Genomic DNA, 26,842 nt, shown 5'->3' on the forward strand with positions numbered 1-26,842 from the left:
ATCTGGACTCTTAATAGTGATGTCAGAGAAGTGAATTGCTAAAATTTCAGTTTCCTTTGCCATATGGCGATAGAATTTCAACGATGTTTTTTCAGTGTGGCTGGATGCCTTGTTTTGGTAGAGTTCAACCTGGTTCACGTCTTGTCCGTACAATACTGAGATTTCATGCTGGTACATTTCAGTCAGGACTTGAGTCCGGTAGTACGCAGCATTGTGTTTTGACGTTTCGCTCCACCTTTCAGAAACACAGATTGCTCCTGTACGAGAAACCGACTACAATCATGAACCCTTTAAGGAAATGGTTCTAGCTTCTCGCGTCTATGTGGTGGATGCAGGACTCTGTGCAACATATTTCCGTATAATACGATTCATAGTAGCACGATCAACATGAATATTACGCGTTTGACACATTTCTACGATGCTTAGGGCTACAATGAACCCTTCTTAGAATCTGTTCAGTTTCGGCGGCATCAGACTACGCCCGATCTCACTGCTGTACTAAGTAACTAACGAGTTACTATGCTGTACAGGGTGGCAAAAAAGTAGGTATACACCTCTGCATTGATTAAGTATAACATTCTAGCTTATAGGTTTATTTGCCTCGGTTGTTCCAAGCTTAAGACTAAGTAAAAATACATTAAAAACAAATAATAAAGAAACTAAGTCCACTTGATGGATAATAACAAGAAATGATATAAAAACAATGAGTTGATCAGTACGGGACTGTATACGTACTTTTAAGCCACCCTTGTAGTTTGTCTCGTGGCACTCTCACGGCGATGAGTTGCGCATGCGCGGTACATTTGCGCATTGAATTTGGCTCAATATAAGTGAATCAACCTCCATATTACATATTAAAAATACCCTGTTGTCATAGTAGAAGACAGTAATCGTTTGATCTGTTATCACTGATTGTACTTGTACATGAGCAACTTATTATATAAGGTGTAGTCAGTCAAAAAGTACAGTGAATATAGTTGCACAGTGCCATCAATCAATGTTATGACGTGCGTGAAGTTGGCACCCTTACCTCTCCCAAATTACACCAAACGTTGCACATCGTTAGTGCATCGTTAATGCACGTTAGTGCACTAAGAAATAATGTTAGTGCCATCAGCGTTTACGAGATATTGAAGATTTTTGGTGGGGGCAAACTTCATATGAAGTTAGCCCCCACCCATCTTTATGCAAACAGATTTTCACAAAACTTAGCGCATCGTTAGTGCATCGTAAGTTGCAATTAAACCCACTAAGCACTAACGTTAGTGCTACCATATTTTGGAATTTATTCAAAATTTTCGGTGGAGAGGCCAACTTCAGAAATATCAAATTTCATACAAATTGATGTAGAAATATGGGGTTAAGGGCAGTCGTTAGTGCATCGTTAGTGCACTTAAACACATTAGGCACTATTGTTAGTGCTACCATATTTCGTGATTTATTGAAGATTATTGGTGGGGTGGGCAATGAAGCATTGCCAATGAAACATGGACTGAAGTGTAGTGGAAGATCATTTCATTTTATTGCTGCTGCCTTCATACCAAGAGGACCGCCATGTGCTCTCTCTGGTACTGCTAACAGTGACGGAGGAACTACCAGTGATTTTGTGCCAAGGTATGAGTCAAAAGCAAAAAAACAGTGCCTCATTCTCGTTTGTTTTCTCCTCCTTTGTGGTGATATTCACGTAAACCCTGGCCCACCCTGTCCATATTACACCAGTGCTTTCAATATATATTATCAAAATGTTCGTAGCATTAAAAACAAATTACTTGAGTGCTCATTGAACCTAGGTGAGATAAGGGAACTGGATTGTTTCGCAGTGACCGAATCGTGGCTGAATGAATCAGTGAACGACAGTGAAATTAGCTTTTCTAATAATTTCACCATTTATCGTAAAGACCGCATAACTCGTGGAGGTGGAGTGATGATTTGTGTAAATAATAAGTGGAAGAGCAAGAGAAGACTGGATCTCGAACGGGATTGTGAACTTATTTGGGTGGAAGTATTTACTCCAAAGCATCGTTCTGTGTTTATTGGGTGCTTCTATAGGCCGCACAAGAACACCCCCCAACACATTTTAGAAGCTTGCCATGACTCACTGTTACATGCGTTGTCACACGGTGACGTCATCCTACTGGGTGATTTCAACCTTTCCATCACGTGGCAGGATAGCAAGCATGGCGTCGCTAAAGATGGAAACGACAGTTATTTCATGGACAATTTTATTCATGGACTTGGTCTAGGTCAACATAATATGCATAATACCCGCAATAATAGTAATCTTGACTATATTCTCTCTAACTTAGAACCTCGTTGTGTTGTCCCATGCAGAAATCTTTTTCCCTCGGATCACGATTCCTTGGATGTTTCTTTCGATTTCCTCCCCTCCACTACTACAAACCAGCCCCTCAAAAGTAGGTCACAACTTCTTTGGAAGAAAGCCCCCTGGGGTGACATCTGCCGGGCTATTGAACTGTTTCCTTGGTGTTTATTAGAGATAGGAACTGTTGACGACGCTGTGGACTTATTTACATCTGTTGTCCACTCAGCCATAAAGGACTTTGTGCCGGTGAAAGCATCAACATCGAACAGGTTTCCGGTCTGGTACGACAATGAACTTCGTGAACTTCTTAAAAACAAAAAGCGTGCCTGGACTCTATGGAAATCACATCCGAGTGACTACACATACAAGAACTTTGCTAGAATTAGAAGTCTTGCCAAGAAGGTACAGCGACGTAAATATTTTGAATACATGGACTCAATTGGTGATTTTACTGTTGGTAACCCTAAAGTCTTTTGGTCTGTAATTAAATCTAGAACAAAATCTCCGGGCATACCGGCAACAGTTCAAGATGAAAATACTGAAGCGAGTGATGATCAAAGACCAGACCTCTTCAATAACTACTTCTGCAAAACATTTACTTCCCTTCCCTCTACAACCCATCTCCCCCCTCTCCACCCCATCTGTTCGGACACCTTATCCATTCTCTCTACCACCCCGGGTGAAGTTCTGGCTCTCTTGCTATCGTTATCTCCACATAGATCACTTGGACCTGATAAAATTAGTCCTCTCTTTCTCAACAAAACTGCTTCAGTTATTGCGGTTCCTCTATCTATCTTATTCAATAGATGCTTCAAGGAAGGGTATTATCCCACCAGTTGGAAACTAGCTCACTTGACCCCAATATATAAATCAGGACTTAAAGATCATGTGTCCTCCTATAGGCCAATATCTCTTCTTTCTATAATATCAATTATCTGCGAAAAAAATAATCAAAGACAGGCTACTCAAATTCACCTCACCTTACATCCATAGTTCTCAGCACGGCTTTCTACCGAAAAGCTCAAGTCTCTCAAACTTAAGTACTCTTCTTTCCTGTGCAGTCAAATGTATGAATAACAATACTCAATTAGACGTTATCTACTTTGATCTCTCGAAGGCCTTTGATTCTGTCAGTCACATTCATCTTCTTCATAAACTCTCCAATAGATTTAATGTACATGGCAAATTTCTCTCTCTAATCACAAGCTACTTGAAGGACCGTAAACAGAGAGTTGTTCTTTCAGGGGCGACTTCTAACCCCCAACCCGTGATCTCAGGGGTGCCTCAGGGAAGTGTACTTGGGCCTCTGCTGTTCGTCCTGTATATGGATGATCTCCACACGCACTTATCAGCTCAACCTAGTGGCCTTCTGCTTTTTGCTGACGATTGTAAGTTATACAGAGAAATATCGTGTCTCCATGACACAATTGCTCTACAGGAAGACATAAATTACCTTACAGGCTGGTGTGAAAGGTGGCACTTGAAACTCAACAGTAAGAAATGTGATAGTATTACTATTACTTTGAAAAAGTCTCCTGTCCCTTCCACATACCGTATCAACGATTCCCCTATCACACATTCTGCTAGTCACAACGATCTTGGTGTCATCTTTGATTCAAAACTCACCTTCTCTGACCACATCTCCTCAATACTAAAGAATTCAATGCGCATGTTGGGACTTCTTTATCGATTCACCGAACTACGCACTGTTTCTTCATTAGCAACTTTTTATAAGACTTTAATAGCGCCCAAGATCGAATACTGCTCTCCCATATGGGCCATGGCAGCACCTACACATCTCTCCAGACTTGATTCTGTTCTCAATTTCTTCATTGCTATAGTCCGTTTTCGTGTTCCTGCACTTCGATTATTATCTAAGAAGGAGCTCTTGCGACATCTTAATATTCAGACTCCTGAAGTACGCAGAATTATCTCTGACCGGAAATATCTACATAAAATAGTTAATGGAAGCTTAAGATCGGAAATATTACTTCAGGAACTATCCTTACGTGTCCCTTCCCGCATCACCCGGAATACCCACCTATTCCATCTTGCCCGTCCTAGGTTGGCTGTTATACAGAGGTCTCTTTTTTATAGAATACCAAACTGTTATAATCAAGTAACAACTGATGTGGACATTTTTTCGAGCTACCCAGTGTTTGAAAGAGCAATTAAACGAGCTTTGACGGAATAGTTTTACTTTTACACTCTTTTTCTCTATGTTGTTACTGTTGTGTTTTTTTCTTTCTTTTGTTAGCATGTTCCTGTGTAAAATGGCAAAGTTATGCTGTATCTGGGAATTTGTTCAATAAATAAATAAACAATAAATAAATAAATATCAAATTTCATATAAATTAACGTAGAAATATGGGGTTAACGGCAGTTGTTAGCAGCTTTTTAGTGCACTTAAACTCACTAAGAACTAACTTGCCTTATTATATTTTTCTTTGGGTGTTTCATATGGTGTACTATTCTCTAACGATTTAATATGTACAAGGCCTGTTGGAAAAGTATTCTACCACGGTCCCGGAAAAGTGATACTCTCACCTGACGTTTTCTTTGTCCTAATCCCTTTCAAACTAATTCCTTCCTACTTCCACGCAAAGATTTTGATACCCTTCTTATTGCTTGGAAGATACCTGAAACCCCTTATTATCAAGAAGTATTAAGAGAGAAGACGTCAAGTTGAACTAGAGCTCTCTTCGGGTACAAAAGCGAGTTTCTTTCAGGCACCTTTTTTGAGTTGTAGGGAGAGGCAATACCTGAAGAGTAGGGAGCTTAAGCATCGAAATCTTGCGCTCTGGTGAAATGGACAACCACATAAACTACATAAATGGACTCATTAACCTAACGCAATCTTCGGGGCTTTGAAGCCCACAGATCTGCTCATTCAGGACAAAGAGCGTCACGTAGACGACGGAAAATGTCTGAAGAGAAGTCCTTTGTATCTACACGCCCTTCATATACTTACACATGTTGCACATTGCCTTGCCAATCGAAAAAAAAAACAGTCAATATTGGTTTGATTTTGCTATGCTTCTGGAAATTTTCTGTAGATCTTCGCGAGCTTTGTCAGACTTGTACCCACGGAGTCGATTGTGACTTCGTTCTCGCATCCTATCCGCACACCCATATCTTTACGATTTTAGCCGCGCCGAGACGACAGAAGAGCACCCAACATAACCATTCCTCTAGAACAGAAGATGCAAATGAAAGTAACGAAATCTGCAGGTTAAAGACATCATGGATCCCTCTTCCATGACGCAAAATTTGGCCGACCTACGGCATGTAGTTTTTCCAGAAACAAAGAAGGTTGGATATTCTTTCGACAGACCTTGTATTTTTGGAAACGTTCTTTACCACCCGAAAGGAGAGGTGGATCTTAATTTGGTTGTTATATAATTGCATTTCTTGATTGTTGCAGAATCAGTGTTGTGGCACTTTTTCTCCGGATGATTACTATAACATCAACGTCAGTGTTGCTAGCGTAGAGGAGTATGCTATGATCCACTCCTGGGATACACTGGACGACGAAAACGCAAGGAATGTTGAGAAATTTGTTACAGCTATGATCAAAAAGGAACATCCACCATCCTGCAAATTTGGAACCACTATTAATCACGTTGGTTGTCTTAGTAAGTTTCAATTGAAAGCCAAGGGGTACGTCGACTTCATTACTTGTGGAGAAGGCTTCATGTCTGGGCTTATGGTAAGTTCGATTTGCTGTAGTTATTTAGGGCGAATTTCATTTGGTAATAACATAGTAAATAGCATCATGCTTTCATCTCTGCTTTCGTAAATTGATAATCTCACTTCTCTTCTCCGCTGATATGTTCATTTTCTTCTGTTAATACAAATTAGCATCTTCAATGCCATCCACCAATGCAATCTTCTTGTTTTACACCCTTTCTTCTATCTTGTTTTCTATCCTTCGTTGCATCTCTAACACTACAAATTCTTTTCAAATAATGTCCTAACCCCTTCCTTTTTCTTCCTTTAACTATTTCCAGTATTGTTCCTCACCTCCAACACTGCGTCTTACCCAGGGTGCGAATTGGCGGGGGGATGCCAGGGATTTCCCCCCTGACAAAAATCTTTCCCAACCTGGAGAAGAAAAATTTTATCCCTGGCAGGGATAACTTTTTCCCCCTCTAAAGTATTTTTAAATGGACATAAAGATAAGATGCGTAGCTAACCTAAATATTACTTGAGTGAAAATTTATGAAAGATCTCACATCTGAACTGTTTTGTACTTGTTAGTAAATATATATATATATATATATATATATATATATATATATATATATATATATATATATATATATATATATATATGGGGGGGAAATTCATCCCCCCTGGGAAAATTTTTCAATTCGCATACTGGTCTTACCTTCTCCTACTGTGGGCCCGCGTAGCATAGTTGCTATCGCTGTTACCTTTGGTGTGACCGGTCCTGGCTTCCATTCCCAGTGCGGACAGAGTCAAAAAAAAGTGTAAAGGTCAGTAATCCTGAGTGAGGTTTTCTTTGATTTTTCTCTTTCACATTAGACAAATTCCGGGGTTATTCCTCTTACTGTTAGAATGGTCCCAGGATGCTTCCTTCTTTCCCGATTCCTTTCTCCCACCAATTCCCCGAACAGTGTGATCGCAAGGGATGAGTTAACATGGTCTTTGATGTCGAAAGTCCAGAAGCCTAATCCTTAGCTTCTACCATACCTTCTATCATATCCCTGATAACACAATAGTAAAGTCTTAACCAACTTATTTGGCTTCCTTCAACTATCTTTATCAATTTGAATTTGCTACAAACTCCTTTTTAGTTTAGTTCCTTTCAAGGATTATTATTTTCATCCCTAGATATCATAATCGCATTTTGAGTGCTTTGAACCGTTTCGATTGCTTTTTCCTGATGTTCCGCAAAATACGATACTTCGAACGGAAAATTGATGAGTCTATTCCGCAACTCTTTCAACGATTATACCATTCTATTCTGCTAGAAAGTGCCATTGCGATTTCATCTTTGCTTTGGTCCCTTGTTCTTTAATATGTGAAATACTATTGTCACTCACAACTCTACAGAATATTAATTAAACTTGTGGTGTTCATGGTACTGGTATATATTGTATTACGTACTACAAGTTCTTCAGCGCTACACTTATGTCTATGACTGTACAACTAGACTATAGTGTCAAAAATTAGATACACAATAGACCTTGTGCCATAATGTTACAATGTTCTCAAAATCAATCACGTCCTTTTAATCTTTTTCTTCTTAGTCTACAGAGACAGTACATATGTAAATATATACCCAGATTGTTTGTTATTGACTTTGCTTTATTTCATCTGTTTCATAGAAATGCAAATTATAATATTAAAACATATTTGAAGTATTGCTTGCCTGCTCTGAAGTCTTTAAATATCGGCCATCATGGAGCTTTCTTGTTAACACCTATAGATTAATCGTTCGCTCGACATGATAACAATTAAAAGGAAGTTTGGCTACGAGCCTATAACTTGAAGTATTCACCATCTATTACTATAAAAATTGTTGCGAAAGTACCGCAGGATTATGAAACGTGGATATTTGAATAGGGCACATACTAATTCTTAAGTGAAGTCTTTACCCGACTACGGTATGTCCCATAGTTTTGGAGCTATGGACATTTAAAGTTCATTTTTTTATGTTTTCGGCAGCCTATAACTCCGAAAGGAAACATTTGTGCATCCAAATTGGTCTATACATTGTCTTATCTTAGTGTCAGGGATCATCTCCCAAACGTTATCGGTGTTGTTTTGAAATACCCTGTATATGACCGCCCCATGACAGATTTTGTATGCATTTTTAGCCAATTTTAGGTCTTTTTGGAAATAGTTTTACAAGGACTGTCATCACTATTTGAACGGAGATTACGTTTTCTTCAATATCCACTTGAGAATAATTACAATAAGCTCTTTCTCCCGTACAGAAATATGTTTTTGACTGCTAAGATTGTCCACACACGTAAGCTTCATGTTCTGCATTCTGCAAAGGAAGTTATACTGAAGCTGATGAAATCACTCCCAAGTTTTATGTACAGGGTTTTAATTAACTATATCGTCAAGTTGTAAGAGGTAATTTCTCACAACAAAATAAGAAAATAAAATTTTGTTAACAATGTTCAAAACAGTACATATTTTGGAGCTTGGGCCGTTAAAAAGTACATCGCAGCAGGTATTATTCCAAATATGAGCAAAGTGGAGCTCGTGGCCCCTAACACTTTGAATCTTCCACTGATGCAGTGCGTGTTCACTGCTGCCAAGGATTACTTTATTCTACTTTCGACCTACCTTTAAAGTCAGAACATACGTACACAGCATTTGTCATCAAACTCTCCCTTGCATACAATGGTCATTATATCCAACGTGTTAATGAAACAGCAGAGGCATTTGCACATTATTTCCATTCAGTTTACAACAATGTACCCGCCACATACAACATTGACTCTTTGCTTGCTAATGTAATATATTAGACCGAATGTAATATATTAGACAACTTTCAATTAGATGAAATAAAACTCGAAGAAACAGAAAATGCTATACGAGCATGGAAACCAAAAGCATCTTGTGGTCCTTATAACATTTCCCCTTATGTTGTGAAAGGTTGCAGTGATATATTTAAATACCCACTGCGCATTATATTTAATATTTCAATTAGAACAAACACTTTCCCAGATAAATGAAAAGAAAGTTTAGTCTGTCCATTAGCAAAATCTGGAAACAAGATAGAAATAGAAAATTTCAGGCTAATTGCTATTCTGTCGCCCTTTGCAAAAGTTCTTGAAAGTATATTATATGCGCGAATTTTAAGTCATGCAAAACCTGTTCTTTCAACTTATCAACACGGCTTCTTACATAATAGGTGTACTTCGACAAACTTATCAATTTTAACAAATTTTATAGTAACAGAATTAGATATAAGTGGTCAAGTAGATGTCGTTTATACTGATTTTAACAAGCCATTTGACGTAGTTGATCACGATGTCTTGCTAATAAAAGTGGCATCTCTGAATTTTTCGAAACAAACAATTGAGTATCTTGTATCATACTTGCATAACCAAAAACAATATATTTCATACAAAGGATTTGTTACTGAAAATTTTAATACTCTATCAGGAGTCCCTCAAGGATCTAATCTAGATCCCCTGTTGTTTCTTCTTGTTATTAATTATATTCCTCTGTGTATTAAAACTTTTCAAGTTCTTTTTGCCAACGAACTCAAATTATACTCCAGAGTAAGTTCAATTGATGACTGCGTGAAACTTCAACAGGATCTAGAGAGAGTCAAATGTGGTGTGATAAGAATAAATTAGTCCTGAATGTATCCAAATGTAAATATGTGTCTTTCACAAGGAAAGAAAATCCAATAACTTTACGTATACAATAAGTAGCACTTCCTTGTCTACCCCAAATACTATCAAAGATCTAGGACTTATTTTTGATAGAAAATTAACCTTTGCTCAAACGTTGACGCGATAACTAGTAGTGCAAATAGAAACCTAGGTTTAATTTATAGGATAGAACAGAATTTCTATGGTATGAGCCTTCACATACCCGGAATTCAATCATACACTACTATAACGCTCGGTCACAAAATTGCTTTTAGTTTCTTTAGATGTAACTGAACATGAATGTGGGCATATGCAAAAAAAAAAAAAAATGGATCCAGTGCTGCTTCTCTGACACGTGTTATCCACACCGGCCGCCATCTTGGATTCAACTTTCGTTTTTTTTTTTTTTTTTTTTTGAATGGGAATAGGTGCATGTGATACATCAATTTCGTATAACATTTTCTCGGAAATTCATTGGTGTAGTGCGTTTTACGGTTGCTTGTACGCGAGATATTACATGTTAAATCCCTCTAGGCACTAAGCAAATAGACATTGCAGAGTAATATCAGTTACGCTTACGTTTTTGATGTTGACAAATCAAAACAATTTGTAACTGGAAAAGTGCTGTAGGTATAAACAAACTCTCTACAACATTGGTGTCATAATCTACATTTCTGTGGGTGATTGTTATTACTTCCATGTTATACTATAACAAGGAAGTATTGTATTACGAACAAAATGCCCAATGTAAATCTAGATACGACCAGATTTTGGTGAAGATCTACCATATTCTATTTACATCTGTGTGTGTGTATGTATGTATGTTCAGAAATCATTTCGTCAACAATAAATCACGTAATAGATCACATATACATACGGTGCCCTGCACAACTTTTTAATGGTTGAATTTGTGAAGTGACTCACATTTAACATGCAATATCTTGCAAATGGTACAAGCTACCATAAAACTCACTACACCAATGAATTTCCGAGAAAATTTTGTATGAATTTGATGTATCATATGCACCTATTCCTATTTGAAAAAAAAACGAAAGTTGAATCCAAAATGGCGGATAAAAGATGGCGGCTGGTTGTGGATAACACGTGTCACAGAAGGAGTACTTGATCAAATTTGTTTAGCATATGCACACATTCATGTTCAGTTACATCTAAAGAAACTAAAAGCAATTTTGTAACCAATCGTTATAGTACTGTATGAATTCCGGATATATATGAAAACCCATAAATATGCAAATTACCCGTATGGGCCGCTAAAATTAGTACAATACAGTTTGAGCCGCGGAGAACTTTACATTTAAATCAATTTTAGATGAATCCCGAGGGGACACTTCCCGAATGTACCTTGTTAGTAATGAATTTTAATTTTCAAACATTAGAAAAAAAGGAGATGGGTTTTAGATTTGTTGCTCTTACATAAATTATTAAACGGTAAAATTGATTTTCTAGAATTAGTTTCAGAAGTATTATTACGTGTCCCAACAGGTAAGACTAGAAAAGCAAATACGGGACATTCTATTGTAGAACAAGAACTAACATATTACATAAGTCTCCTCTATGGAGAATGTGTGGTTCATATAATGAAATGATTAATGTAGTAGATGTGTTTAGTATGTCAGAGAACAATTTTAAAAGAATTGTTAGGCAATAACTTATCGTATAATTAGATGACGTATATTTGTGTATGCATATAATGTATGCATAATAGTGTATGTTAAGTAATTATGTATACGACGATATAACTGGGCATTAAGCCTGTTGTGTTGTGCTTAAGAAATAAATAAATATCTGAGAATTCTCTTGGGAGAATGTTTTGGGAATTATCTTGGAACCATGTCTGGGAATTCTCTTGGGAGCATACCTGATAATTCTTTTGGAAACATGTTTGGGAATTATCTTGGGAGCATGTCTGGGAATTCTCTTATATCTGAGAATTATCTTGGAAGCATGTTTGGGAATTATCTTTGGAGCATATCTGGGAATTCTCTTATATTTGAGAATTATCTTGGAAGCATGTCTGGGAATTCTCTAGGGAGCATATCTAGCAATTATCTTATATCTGAGAATTCTCTTGGGGGAATATGTGAGAATTCTCTTGAAAAAATGTGACAATTCTCTTGGAAGCATATCTAAGAATTCTCTTGGGAGCATATCTCAGATTTTTTTGAAGCATGTGTGACAATTGTCTTGGAAGCATGTCTAAGAATTTTCTTGGGAACATGTTTGGGAATTCTCTTAGGAGCATATCTGAGAATTCTCTTGAAAGCATGTTTGAGAATTCTCTTTGAAGCATGTCATGGAATTATTTTGGGAGCATATCTGGGAATTCTCTTGTGAACACATCTGAGAATTCTCTTGGAAGAATATCTGAGAATTCTCTTCGAATTATGTGTGGGAATTCTCTTGGAAACATGTTTGAGAATTCTCTTGGAATCACATCTGAGAATTCTCTTGACAGTATATCTGATGGTGAGAATTCTCTTGGAAGCATGTCTGGGAATTCTCTTGAGAGCATATCTAAGAATTTTTTTCAGAGCATGTCCGAGAATTGTACCCTGTAGGGAATGCCTTGTCCACTTATTGCAAATTGCTTAAACATGCATTTTTAGCAAGTCTGGGAATTATACCCTGTAGGAAATGCCTTGCCCACCCATTGCACATTGCTGAAATATACATTTTTGGAATGGCATATGTGTGACTTCTTTTATGGTCATATGGAACGCTATACACGTTTTTTTGTGCTGGAAATAACACACGTTGCAATTATTTTTTTCTACACTATAGGGCTGCTCTAGCTGCGAAACTATACACTCTATCAGACAGGTTCATGTGAAAGTTATATACAGGGTGACCGCGTGACTATGTTACAAAATGTAAGGGATGATTCCTGACACGGAAACAAGAAAAAAAGTTCAAATAAACTTTTGTCCAAAGTACATAATTTCGGAGCTACAAGGTGCCGAAAGCGTGGGAAAATGACATTCAAAGCTCTATAGCTCGACTATGGTGAATGATAGAGCTAATGCGGCATGGTCACGTCAAAGACACCGAAGCTGCTGTATTCAAAAATGCTTAGGTCGAGATCGTGCAATTCGTGCACAAGGGATTCCCCAAAGGAGCGTAGGGATTCCCGGATAATCTGTCAAGAAAGATGGATCGAAAAGTATACGGATGAATAGCTGTCCCAACTGTTAGCAATAATGCGTCTGTACTAAGTCGATATATCGCACAAGCACAAAATGGCAAACAGTTTTATACGTGTCATGTGTGGTTGCATAACGCGCACTAAATAAGAGTGGGAAACATGAAAGGAAAATGTGAATAATTTGGTACAAATGGTAATTACATGGTATTACGCTGTTCTATCATTGAACAGACGCTTTTAATAAAAGGTAATAGTCATGAAACGTACTCAAATGTTCTAAAAGGATCACACTATTAAAGTCTTTCTTCCATGTATTGTTGTCACTGAAAACAAATAAACAAAACTGAGCGAAACAACCATAATGCAAAAGAGGTTGTTTCCTAAAAACAAAAGTCACAAGAATGGGAATAATGTCTTCAATCAATATTTTACAGCAGGATTGAATGCAGCCAAGAACATCATCAATTACCTGTAAACGAGACAAATCTCCCAATTATCCTACAATAGGTGATGGACATGGCGTCCCTCTACTTCAACACAGGCGTTACAGCGTCGCAGTAAGTTCTGACGCATCCGCTGTAACAACCCAGGATATGTTCTTATAGTATCACAGGCAGCGAGTATTCGTGCTAATAGTTCTTCTGCGTTGTCTATAGGCGTTTCATAGACAAGTGTTTTGACATGACCCCACAAGAAGAAATCAAGTGGAGGGAAATCTGGGAAACGTGCAGACCCATTACAAGGACCGCCTCTTCCAATCCATCTGTCACGAAACGTTTGATTCAAATACTCTCGAGCACTAGCTGAAAAGTGGGCTGGGGTGCCATCATGTTGAAACCACATCCGTTGACGAACATCGAGAGGGACATCCTCTAATAGCTCTGGAAGTACGTCTCGCAGGAATCACGTATACACTGGTGCAGTTAATCGTGGTGGTAGTAAATATGGACCTATTATCTGATCACTGATAATACCCGCCCACATATTTATGGCGAATCGGTCTTGGTGGCCCCTTTCCACAATTGCATAACGATTTTCGTCTGCCCATACATGACTATTGTGACTATTAAATATCCCGTCTTTCGTAAAACAAGCTTCGTCGGTGAAAAGCACGTAGGAAGCAAACTGCGGATCAATTACAAAGCGTTGGAGAAACCACTCACAAAACCGAACGCGAGGTTGAAAGTCAGTTGGACGTAAGGCCTGAACCCTCTGCGGATGATAGAGGTGTAACTGTTGCTCGTGTACTACTTTCCAAACAGTATCTTGTGCTACTCTTCTTTCACGTGCTACTTTCCGGGTACTTACTGTTGGGTCTTGGGCGAAACGATCAACCACTTATTCTTCAAAGTCCGGAGTCCTTCTGGTTCTTCGTCTTCCTTGGTCGTAGTATTGAGGTTGTAAATTCCCCGTGTCTCGTAAGCGTTGAAAAAGTCTGGCAAACATAGTATGGGCTGGATGTCTTCTTTGTGGATACTTCAGTCGATATAACCTATCAGCTTCTCGACTGTTGCCATTTGCTTGACCGTATACAAATATCATGTCCGCAAGCTATCGAATACTCCATTTGATCTCACATTCGAACAAGCAAAGCACAAACTGCATTAAGGAACTCGTACGCTACGAACAAACCACATGAAGAATGACCTTCCACAACGCCTTCTAGTAGGGTTGTCTTATACTTTCCTTACCTTCGATTGTTTTCTACGACAGAAGGAAGAACAAATGCTTGTGATCGAACCTGGAAACTGTGGTGTACTTCAGGTGATAACACCGTCTGTGAAAACAAAACATCTTCTAAACGATAACACTATGACGACATGTTAAGCATTCTAGACAAAATCTCGGAATCAGTCCTGCAAAACAGCGGAAGCAGCGACTACAACAAACGTCCTGATAAATTGTTTTTCCTTGTTCTTTTTCAATGTTCGGGTAACGCACATTACGGCTAATGATAAGAAAATATTTTACTATTGTTCTCTGGCAGTGGTCAAATTAACATGGGATGGCGGAGAAATCCCCCTCCTCGGCTCGCATCATCAAATAAAATAAGACTTCTATCTGGAAGAAAGCACCCATATTCACCGGTTTTTACCCTTAGTTTTACTTGCTTTCAATGACAAAACTACATGGAAGAAATACTTTAATAGTGTGATCCTTTTAGAACATTTGAGTACGTTTCATGACTATTACCTTTTATTAAAAGCGTCTGTTCAATGATAGAACAGCGTAATATCATGTATTTACCATTTGTACCAAATTATTCACATTTTCCTTTCATGTTTCCCACTCTTATTTAGTGCGCGTTATGCAACCACACATGACACGTATAAAACTGTTTGCCATTTTGTGCTTGTGCGATATATCGACTTAGTACAGACGCATTATTGCTAACAGTTCGGACAGCTATTCATCCGTATACTTTTCGATCCATCTTTCTTGACAGATTATCCGGGAATCCCTACGCTCCTTTGGGGAATCCCTTGTGCACGAATTGCACGATCTCGACCTAAGCATTTTTGAATACAGCAGCTTCGGTGTCTTTGACGTGACCATGCCGCATTAGCTCTATCATTCACCATAGTCGAGCTATAGAGCTTTGAATGTCATTTTCCCACGCTTTCGGCACCTTGTAGCTCCGAAATTATGTACTTTGGACAAAAGTTTATTTGAACTTTTTTTCTTGTTTCCGTGTCAGGAATCATCCCTTACATTTTGTAACATAGTCACGCGGTCACCCTGTATATCGAGTGTTCCATAAATGGCGCCCAAGGACCACAAAGTAATATTCTACAGGCCAAAATAAAGCGAAATATATATATATATATATATATATATATATATATATATATATATAATTATATTCTTTTAGGGTCCTCGTTTGAAGACGCGGATTTCACTATGTAACAACGCTACGTCTCGTTGTACATAAAGAACCAAAGACTTAACCTTCTAATCCATCAAATAGTTACGTCGATTCTTTCTAGATGGCAGTTAAAGTCCATAAACGCAGACAATACTAACACCATCTATTAGCCTTTGTAGAAAGAGAAAGCAAAACTCACTTGATAAGAGAAGAGCAAATATTTAATAGATTAAGCCACATTATTCTTACAAAATGGCCTATGTTCTAATTAAATCAATGTAATTGTGTTGTTTTGCAATCAACATAAATCGCAAAAATACATGTATTTTTCCAAAAATGAAATGACTCAGGTCAAATTGCTTCTGAAATATAAATCTCGTAATAAATAAATTATTATTTGTTGAAAAATATATCTTTATACCGTTCACTCAAATCCAATATCTTAGTGTAATCTCAAAATTTACACTTAAATTTTAATATTCTTTTAAAAAGTCAAAATTAAATGGTATACGTATTTGAAATGAACGCATTAATTGTACAAGTAGATCACGGGAGGAAAATTAATAAAACATATTTTTAAAAGTACAGCGGGATTAGAATCACCTAAAAGTGAACTCTAAAAATTACAAAATACTTATCGAATAAACATGATTTAACACTCACGGCTATCAAGTCACTTGTAGCAGTTAATGTTACGGTAATTTATGCATAATCCCTATGACTATCTTCAGCTTTTTCATTCAGTACTGTTTTTCATAAACAAAGCATTATGTTTTGTCAGTCAGCAAATATAAAGCAATCTTTTTAAAAATTAATTTAAACATATTTTGTGTAGTAACAGACACTTCAAACTTTGAGGTGATGAAATATTTGTCGGTGAAGTTGAAACATTTTTTTTTTTTTTTAAATTTAAGAATGTAAATGGCACTTTCCTGTAATGTTGTCCTCAAAGAATTGTGTAAATATTAACAATGCTAGCAAACTAGCATGTCGGTAAATAATGTGCTTCAAGAAGGATTACTGATTCGAAAAAAAAAAAAAACATCGACCTGTACTAAGGTGTCATTGCAAGTAAGGATTGTACACGTGTATATATTCCGCTTCAGGGCAGGACATAGTTGACGGACCCGTGTAGAGTTGCGTCCGTAGGAATCAGGCACTAAACGATGGTGGGTATACGCGTAAACGAAAATATCCTTAGAAATCACAGCCACTACTAATATCAGAACTTAATCAACACTTTTTTATTTTGCCTTCCGTACCCGCTTTGCCCAACATCAAAGCTCCAGAAATAGCCGCCATATCTTTCATTCTTCATATTTGTTACAACTGAATGCTCTTTTAGTAGGCAACATTCAATACGAAAAGTGCGGAAAGTGCCGACTATAGTTGTATTGTGAAACATGTCGTTTAACGTGCAATGTGCTTATACTTCTATCGTGATTGTGTTTTATTTTTTTTGTATTTTAATCTTTTTGCTGTATCTGTACATACAGAAAATAACTTTCATTGTATAAACTAATTTACACTCATCCTTTGGTATTACGTACTTCTCTACAAAGTATGTCTGAGAATTTAGAGAGCCAATCAGTTTGAAAGTTATGCTTTTGATGATTAACACACAGTAGGCTCTATTATCCCTTTGGGGATCCCATGGTACAATTTGTACCATACGGGGTGTTTCATGGTACATTGCGTTATAACTCTCCTATTTGAGCTTTTTCGTCCGTTTGTTTTTTTCAAGTCCAGAGGCATTGCAGAAGACATTACGGATGGTTTCACACCTTCCTGTGTCGAGACATAGGAGGTGATGACGTCATAAGTCTAAAATTTATATTTTCGTGTAATGCTTTTTTTGGGGGGGTTATGTAATGTATTTTTGGCGGGCTTATTTTTGCACGTAGAAGATTGAAATGTTGCACAAACATGCAGTGCACCGAGTAGTATTTACCAGATTTTTTTTCAGATTTCTGAGTTAAAACAGGGGGGGGATCCAGAGGGTCAAAAAGTTGAAAAAGGGATATTTTTACCAAAAAATCCCGTTTTTCCTCATTTTCCCGCCTTAGATACATGACGGAGACAAGTGAATGGTACCGCCTGAAAGGCAATTCTATTCTGAAGAGAATGAGGTGCGACACATGGCCCTAGGGTAATTAGGGAAGTGTCAGGGAATTTTTATCAAAATATATTTCTGTATAGGGGAATTTTGGACATTTTCGGTACTATTTTTGTGCTGGCTCATTTTTGCACCTAGAAGATTGAAATTGTGCACAAACATACAGTCCACCGAGTAGTATTTACCAGATTTTTTTTCAGATTTCTGCGTTAAAACAGGGGGTACAGAGGGGCTAAACGTTTAAAAAGGGAAATTTTTACCAAAAAATCCCTTTCACGGGATTTTCCAGCCTTAGATACATAATGGGGACAAGTGAATGGTACCGCCTGAAAGGCAGTTCTATTCTAAAGAGAATGATGGGCGAAACATGACCCTAGGGTAATTAAGGATGTCTCAGGGAATGTTTAAAAATGTACCTCTGTATACGGGAATATGGGACATTGTCGGTATATATATATATATATATTTTTTTTTGCGGGCTTACTTTTGCACCTGGAAAATTGGAATTGTGCATAAACATTCAGCCCACCGAGTAGTATTTACCAGATTTTTTTTAGATCTCTGCGCTAAAACAGAGGGGTCCAGGGGGGGCTAAAAGTTGAAAAAAGGATATTTAGACCCAAAAAATCCCGTTTTTCCTCATTTTCCAGCCTTAGATACATGATAAAGACACGTGAGTCATACCGCCTGAAAGACAGTTCTATTCTGAAGAGAACGAAGGGCGAAACATGACCCTAGGGTAATTAGGGATGTCTCAGGAAATTTTTTACCTGAGATCATGGTGTTTTACGGTAATTTGGGGCATGGTGGGAATTCCTGATAAAATTTCTCCCGCCCTTGGTATTCAAGATAGAAACTTGAAATTTGGCACACACATTTAGTATACCAAGTGCTAATTATCAGATTTTTTTTTAGATGGCTACGCTCACACAGGGTCGCTCCAGGGGGGCCCAAAACTGCTAGAAAAAAAATTTCCCTCCAAAATTTTCCCTTTGACATCATTTTTCCCGCTCGTGGTATATGGTATGAGCATACAAGTGGTATCATTTGAAAGCCAGTTCCATTCTGAAGAGAATGAGGTATCAACCATGATCCTAGGATAAATAGTGATGATGCAGTAGCTGCTTGACTGAAAGTCTAAAAAATAGCCCAAAAACCCCGGATCTCTTAAGGGTTAAAGTACTAATTTACGGTGTAAAAATACGGCTGGAATGGGCTTGAAAAACGCCATCTTAGCGCTCTTATCACATTTCTAGAACAATTGAAGACTTTGCAGCAAAAACCCGTCAAGTCCAAAAAGTGAAAGTGTAATGGAGATACCTTCACAAGGGTTTCTCGTCAACCGATTTCTTCAAATTTGGCACATATGTACTAGACCGAAAATAAATCGACACGTATTTTTTTGTTTCATTCGGAAAATAGGTTAAGGGGGCAAAGATCCCCTTTTTTTAAAAAAAAGGTCCCCCTTGACTAAAAGGGCCACATTAAAGAAACAAAACTCACTCGATGCAAAGATGACTTCAAAGTAGGAAATACGGGTTTTGTCGTTTTTGCGAGGAAAGAGTTTCAGGGGACAATGGCTCCCTTCGAAATGTTAAAGGACCCCGCGCAATACTTACGGAAATTAGATTTCGGCAGAATTGATTGAAATCGTGATATTGTAGATATTGTGTACCTGAGAAAAAGTCTCAATGATCACAACCAAAAATCACTGACCGTTTGGCCACTACAGGGCCACTTTTTTTAAATCAGCCGAAGATAGTAATATTCTTAATTTTGATGAAAATGACTGAGACTGTGATATGTTGAAGATATTGTGATCCTGAAAAAAAAGTTTCAATAGGCACAGCCAGCAATCACTGACCGTTTGGCCACTACGAGACCATTTTTTTTTTTTTTTTTTTTTTTTTTTTTAAGCAGCCGAGCCGAAGATAGTGATATGCTGGATTTCGGTCAAAATGAATGAAACCGTGATATGTTGTGGATATTTTGATCCTGAGAAAAAGTCTCAATAATCTCAACCATAAGTCACTAATCGTTTGGTCACCACAGGTTTACTTCCTTGAAAACAGGCAAGTATAACAGTGTTCTGGATTTCTGTAAGAATGAGTAAATTTGTGATATGTTGTAGATCTACTCATTGTGGGAGAAAGTATTAATGGACACAATCATCAATTGTTGACCTTATGGCCACGACAGGTCCAGATTTTTGAATACAGACGGGTATAACGATATTTTTGATTATGTTGTAAATGAATGAAACTGTGATACGTTGTAGATGTCATGATCCTGAGAAAAATTGTCTAGGTCTTTCCAGTGCTTCCCTTTGTCCCCCAACATCGGAACATCCGATGTCCATGAACATCGGAATGTTGTCTATGCTTAAATTATGTTAGCCACTACTCTCCCCATCCCTTTTCCGCGTTGTGAGATAAGGCTTTTAATTGATTCATGGATTCTATCAAAATATCCATGTTTCAGAATTCTATAGTACTTCCGCAACAATTTTATAGAGATAGTTGATGAGTACTTCAAATTACAATGCCGTAGCCAAACGCCTTCTATAAAAAATTGTTGCGTAAGTACCTTAGGAATTTGAAACATGGATATTGGGATAAAGCACATACTTGTTCCTAAGTGAAGTCTTGACCCGACTACGGTAAGTCTCATAGTTATGGAGCTATGGACCTTTAAAGTTCATTTTTTTATGTTTTCGGCTACCCATAACTCCGGTAGAAAGCATTTGTGCACGCAGGTTGTCTATACTTCTTGTCTTATCTTGGTGTCAGGAATCACCTTCCAAACGTTGTCGCTGTTGTTTTGAAACACCTTGTATATTTCATGGATATAATCGGAGAGCCCTTGAGATTATTGGTTGAGCTGTGTTTAAATTTTGCTGATAGTCACAGAAATTCCTTGAAGGATAAAAAATTGACTTTCGCCACATAAACAAAACATAAATTCTTCGTATGAATCAGATTCAATTTTAAGGCACCTTTGTAGTTATTTCTTGTCTGTCTTTAATGTTCGTTATTATATCATCCCTTAATATATACACGATACCTGCTTCCTTAACATAAATAATACCGCAAACTGTGGTTACTTGGAATTTCTTTTTATCTTTTTCATACTGCTTCTTGTTATTTATTGCAATTAATTTTTCTTATTCTTGTTATGTTTCTGCAGCCTAGTCCATGTTACCATTCCCTGCAGTCATAACAAAATTTTACTGAGATTGAAGCCTCCCAGAAGCCAAAATGTGCTGTTTCCAAGTAGATTCGCTTTTGGGCCTACTTGGAAAATATGCATATCTTTTCATAGTAGTAACAGCTGTGTGAAAGATTAGGCTATTTGGAAAGAACTACTTGCAAGTTCACACTTTCCTGAGAAGATTGATATGCAACATGCCTATGTTTCTTTCATTGTAATGTGTTCCTAGGATGTTTTAAATAAGAAAGATATTTTTTTGCACAACCTTTTAGTTAAACACAATAAATTGTTGAACCAATCTAAACTAACTACAGTGGTAAGTTTGTCTTTCTGAACGCCTACAGAATAAGTAAAAGAAAAAGTTTTTGCAATATGCTTTTCGTAAACGGTAAATTTTCAAACAATGCAAGGAAAATTTTTGCAAATGCCAATACATGCATAAGCTCTTGAGACTCCTTTAAGACACTAAAACAAGCCCTAAATAATTTTATGAAATTCATGTATGTATCAGATCAGTAATTGCCTTATATTGGTTTACAAAATTACATGGTATCATTTTACAAGTGTACATTTACTTTAGCTCTGCAAAAATATCATATGGTATCCTTATAATAATAATAATAATAATAATAATAATAATAATAATAATAATGTAACAGAGTACGATAAGGACAAAAATTCGGTGCAAAGTCATATGGAAAAAACAACTTATTCTCTGCAGTTGTAGGTAGGTTCAGGCAAAACTTCAATAATGTCATCGTTGTCCATCCACTGATCAATATAAACATTTTTAGTAGAAAAACGGAAGGAAATAAAATAATAGCCACAGATTACCCCAGAAAGGAAGTGGAATTAATTCGTCTCATTAGTACATTTCCACTTCCTTTCGTCTCATTTAGTACAATTAATTCGAAACTTCTGAAAACAATGATATTTAGCACAACCAGAAAAAAAAACACTTTTCATTACGGAAACACAGTGACAATTTACAGCAAAATTAAGAAAACAAAAACAAAGAAAGTATCAATTGCTGTGAGAATTTTTAGACCAGTCTATAAATAAGACGCAGTAATTATGACCATCCATATTGTTTATTTTACGTACATACCTTTTAGTGGTCTAGAAGGAAGCGACGTATCTGTCAAAGTTCTCTCATTATTATACCATGTAACACACACAGAAGAAAGTCAATTTTCCAAGTAGACCCATATTTTCCAAGTAACCTCAGTTTACAGTACGTATTAATTGTGGGTACAAATGAATATATGCAATGAAGTTCAGATCTTTCATAAAATCTGCATTTATTTTTAATTCTCATTTTATCACTCCACTTCTACTTCCTAATTTTGATTTTTGGTATATTTGGTACGTGTTCAATTCCAGCTTGCGCCAAGTACTTATTGTGAGCTACATGAATTCTCCCATTTCCTTCTACTTTCTTAATTCCAACATTTCATTCATTAGCACCACCCTTGTCTCCCTTAGCCTCGGTGCATAATCGTGGGATTCTAAACAAACAAACAAAAGAGAAAGAAACATATATTTCAGCAGTAGTTTCTGTGATTAGATTACACCTTTTTTTGTTTCTTGGATCTGTATGGAATCTCGGTTTAATTTCGTTTTTTATCTTTTCTATTTCTTGTTCAGGGAAATTTTGTTCACATAAAGTTTTCACAATTTGGTCGTTTTTAAAATATATTCTTACATTTTGTATTATCGTTAATTTTTCTTTTTCGTTTCTTGTTATTCTATCTTGACACTTTGTTGTAATTTTGTATTCTTTACGAGACCAAATATGAAACTTAAGATTTTTATAAGATTTCCTAGTGACTTTTTCTAATTTCCTTCATATCCCCCAAAACTAGAGAACTTTATTGAAGGGGAAAATCAAAATTTACTTTCTCGAAAAACACTCTAAGTAATGTGTTCATATTTCATACAAGAAGGCGCGGTGGCTCAGTGGTAGAGTGCTTACCTCTGATTCTTGGGGTCCCTGGATTGAGCCCCGGGCAAGTAAGTTTATGGTGGACAACATCGTTCTCGTGAGTTTTCTCGGAATACTCTCGTTTCCTTCCACTTTCTCATTCCACCAATTCTTCCATCATCATTCACTTGATCTAATCATCGTTTCTCGTAGCTTAAATGGGCTAATTATGGAACGTTAAACTCGAAGGTTTCATTAATCTCATTTTCTAGTACGATGATTTTGTTTTTCACTCCTCCCACTTCGACTGTTACGATTTTGCATCCTGGTGTGGACGAAGGACAATCAAATAGAAATCGCTGGGCGTATAGAGACAATCCAAAAGTAATTGCAGTCCCTGATAGTTGATTGTTCCAGTTTATTTCATAACACACACTCAGTATCGCACAATTACCGTTTTTTTTTTTTAATATTTATTTCCTCTAGTTGCTTTGTTTAAAGCTTAACATCGTTCCACCATGGAATCAAGGTAGTTCTGCTATCCGCACATTATGTCATGATGACCTATTTGACAGTTTCTCAAGCGAAACCGATTTTCGTCTACGAGTCTTAGGCAAGTTTTAGACGGAAGCATTTATCGTAGCATTTCTCGTAGCAAAAATCGTATCATCGATATCCTACCGTATAAAGTAGCAAATGCTATAACATTTCCCATACCATGGCATATCCTATGGCATTTCTTAAAGATATAACCTGCTCTCTTTCGTAGCAGTTTCCCCAGCATTTCTAGTCCGATTGCAGCGCCGTGGTGTGTTAAGAGGAAGCGAAAGATTTTGTGCAAATATCCATGCTGTTTGTTTTGTGTAGGAAATTGAATTGTATTAAAGAAAAATGAGTTGGAGTAGGGATGCTATTACTATGCTGATTGAAAAATATGAGGAGCATGCTTGTTTGTACAAAGTTAAAAGTGTTTTGTATATACCATAATAAGCATATGCGACAAAGGCTTTAGAAGAAACAGCGACTGAAATCTCTGTTTTTAGTTTCAGAGCTATAATTGCGCTCTTCTCCAGTGATTTGTTTGCTACGTCACGACAAAATGCTTATCAAAATGCTACGGTGTAAAAGCACAATATACTTTTGATGCCATAGAATATTATACGAGATTTTTGGCAGCATTTCTGCTATGATAAATGTTTCCGTCTAAAACAAGCTTTAGAAATTACTTTGTTTCCCTTCAGAAAAAAAAACGGGATTTAAATAAGGACTTATATAAGAATTGATAGTGTGGGACATTAAATGGCAGTAGCTAGAAATAGACTTCCTATGATCTGAGAACATATGACTCTCTGAACACGGAATGTGGAATTTTTCTTTTAGTTATTTTGGTTTAATGGACACGAGAAGTTAATCCTTAGAATCTAAGAAGGAAAGGTGACATTATCTACCGCGAGGAATTTTGAATCTCAGATGAATTTCCCTTAAGTCAACCCCCGGGTTTATCGATCCATTGAAAGATAAGTATGACTACTAAATTTAAAGAAATCAGGTCGGTAGCTATGTGCACAAATTATTGCAAACTGGTAGAAAAGGAAAGTACAATAACATTAGAAAGAAATTAAACTTATCTCAAAATTATATCTTTTCACTTTTTTTTCTTACAGATTATGAAGTGCGTTCTGGTTCTGAAAATGAATCGCCACGTTGCGTTGGATTAAACTGATGGAGCCTAATAAGTAAAAAAAAAAAAAAAAAAAAAAAAAAAAAAAGCATAGAGGCAGGAAACCTTATATTGAGTTTCCCTACACATATATGAAAGTACATATGCCATCCTCGAGTAAAAGCTTATTTACATGATATTCCAGTTAACAGTTATTTCACGAACACTTTGGTTCAGTGCTACGAGAAATTTGCCTGTGGTCGTCCTCACCTTATTTTATGTGTGAAGTTATATAAGTTCAAATGCTAATTTTGAATTCTCTACTTTGTATTTTATTTGAAGTCGTACGTTTATCTATAACTGTACTTGGTATTTACAAAGATTAATAAAATGTAGAGTTCAGTATTTCTCTGTTTTATTTTACAACTAGCATATATTACCCGCTTTGCTGGGTTGAAATAAATAATTCAAATGCACGTCTTTGTATGTTGTAAGCTGAATTTGGATTTATGCTGATCGTAAGTATCAATGTTCATCTTAATGACCTCGGAAATTAAGCATTCAACACTGATATTGCTCGTTCATTTTAGTGTATGTCACCCCTCTTCATCCCCCAAGCGTCGGGGCTGAAAATGGATTTAAACAGCATCAGAAGTGTCACATTTCATCTCGGCGACCACAAGAACTATAGATTCAACACTCATATAGGTCATTTTTGAACATTTATATATATTTCCCTCTCCCCATGTTGCGGACCATGGAATCGGAAGTGTCACCGTACATCTCAGCGACACCAAAAAATGTGGATTCAGCACTATATCGGTCATTTTCGATGATTTTTAAATTTCCCTTCCTCCCCTCCCCACAAGTTCCTGGTTTGAATTTGTATTTAAACAGAATCGAAAGTATCACTGTTCGTCTAAGGGTCCCAGAAAACTATAAATTCGACACTTATAGTGGCCATTTTTGATCATTTATATATATATATATATATATATATATATATATATATATATATATATAGTAGTAATGGGGCGACTTGGTCTCACTTTTTGGCCCCTGGGTCCCTGCCCCTGGGTCCCTGCCGGGGTCAATGACCTAGGGGTACCTAGGACCACCCCCTAAATTTGGCAGGGGTACATAGGACCACCCCCCAGGACCCATGGTCCCTGGCCCGTGTCAATGACCTAGGGGTACTTAGGACCACCCCTCTAGATTTTGGCAGGGGTACATAGGACCACCCCTTAAATTTTGGAAATTGCCAAATCTAAAAATTGGGTGTGGTAGCCTAGGACCACAGTATGTACCTCTATCAGTATTGGGTGTCTATGTCGTTCCCTTTTATGAGTAAAAAATTGCCAAAAATTCAAATTTCGGAGGTTTTTGACCTAATTTATCCCCTTGGATGAGGTATTATTACCCTATATGGTTATATGGGCGTATACAGGGATTCATTCCCTTTTATAAGACATGGGTATATTAATGCACCCCTTGAAATTTTTGGGAGGGGTACTTTGGCCCACCCCTTCAATTTTGGAAATTGCCCAATTTCAACATTGGGTATTATAGTACAGGACCCTAATATGTATTATGATAAATTTGGGTGGTCCACCTCGTTCCCTTCTAGGGGTACAAAATTGCCAAAATATAAACGTAAGCAATACGTAGTACCACGTGTTTGGTTTTTGGTCGATTTTATCCCCTTTGATGAGGTGTTATTATCCTATATAGTTATATGGTCATGTATAGGGGTCCATTACCTTTCATAAGATATGGGTATATTTGTGCACTCCTTTAAAAATTTGGGAGGGGTACTTTTGGCCCACCCCTTAAATTTTGGAAATTGCTCATTTTATATATTTGGTATTATAGTACGGGACCCTAACATGTATTATAATAAATTTGGGTGGTCCACTTCGTTCCCTTTTAGGGGTACAAAATTGCCAAATTTTAGTACAACCACGTGTTTGGTTTTTGGTTATTTTATTCCCTTGGATGAGGTCCTATTACCTTATGTGGGTGTATACAGGTGTTTATTTCCTATTGTAAGACGTAGGTACATTTGTGCACCCCGGCAGGAGTGCCTTGGCCCACCCCTTAAATTTTTTGGAAATTGCCCAATTTAAACATTTGGTATAATAGTATAGAACCCTAATATAGATCACTATAAATTTTTCGGTGGTCTATCTCGTTCCCTTTTAGGGGTACAAAAT

The 26,842-nt window shown here is 37.1% G+C and overlaps 1 protein-coding gene across 2 annotated transcripts in view; it reads left to right on the forward strand.

Moving 5' to 3' along the window:
- The window catches only part of LOC145673897 (uncharacterized), a 65,013-nt gene extending 40,026 nt beyond the window's left edge, over nucleotides 1–24,987 (forward strand). For both annotated transcript variants that reach the window (XM_081743701.1, XM_081743702.1), the window contains exons 4-5: nucleotides 5,748–6,032; nucleotides 24,634–24,987. In XM_081743701.1, coding sequence (XP_081599827.1) covers nucleotides 5,748–6,032; nucleotides 24,634–24,687 — 339 coding nt within the window. In that variant the 3' untranslated portion in view covers nucleotides 24,688–24,987. The remainder of the gene's footprint in view (nucleotides 1–5,747; nucleotides 6,033–24,633) is intronic.
- The last annotated feature ends 1,855 nt before the right edge of the window (nucleotides 24,988–26,842 follow it).

This window comes from Thermobia domestica, chromosome 17 (genome assembly GCF_964235325.1).
Source record: "Thermobia domestica chromosome 17, izTheDome1.hap1.1, whole genome shotgun sequence".
NCBI classification, from domain to species: Eukaryota; Metazoa; Arthropoda; class Insecta; order Zygentoma; family Lepismatidae; genus Thermobia; species Thermobia domestica.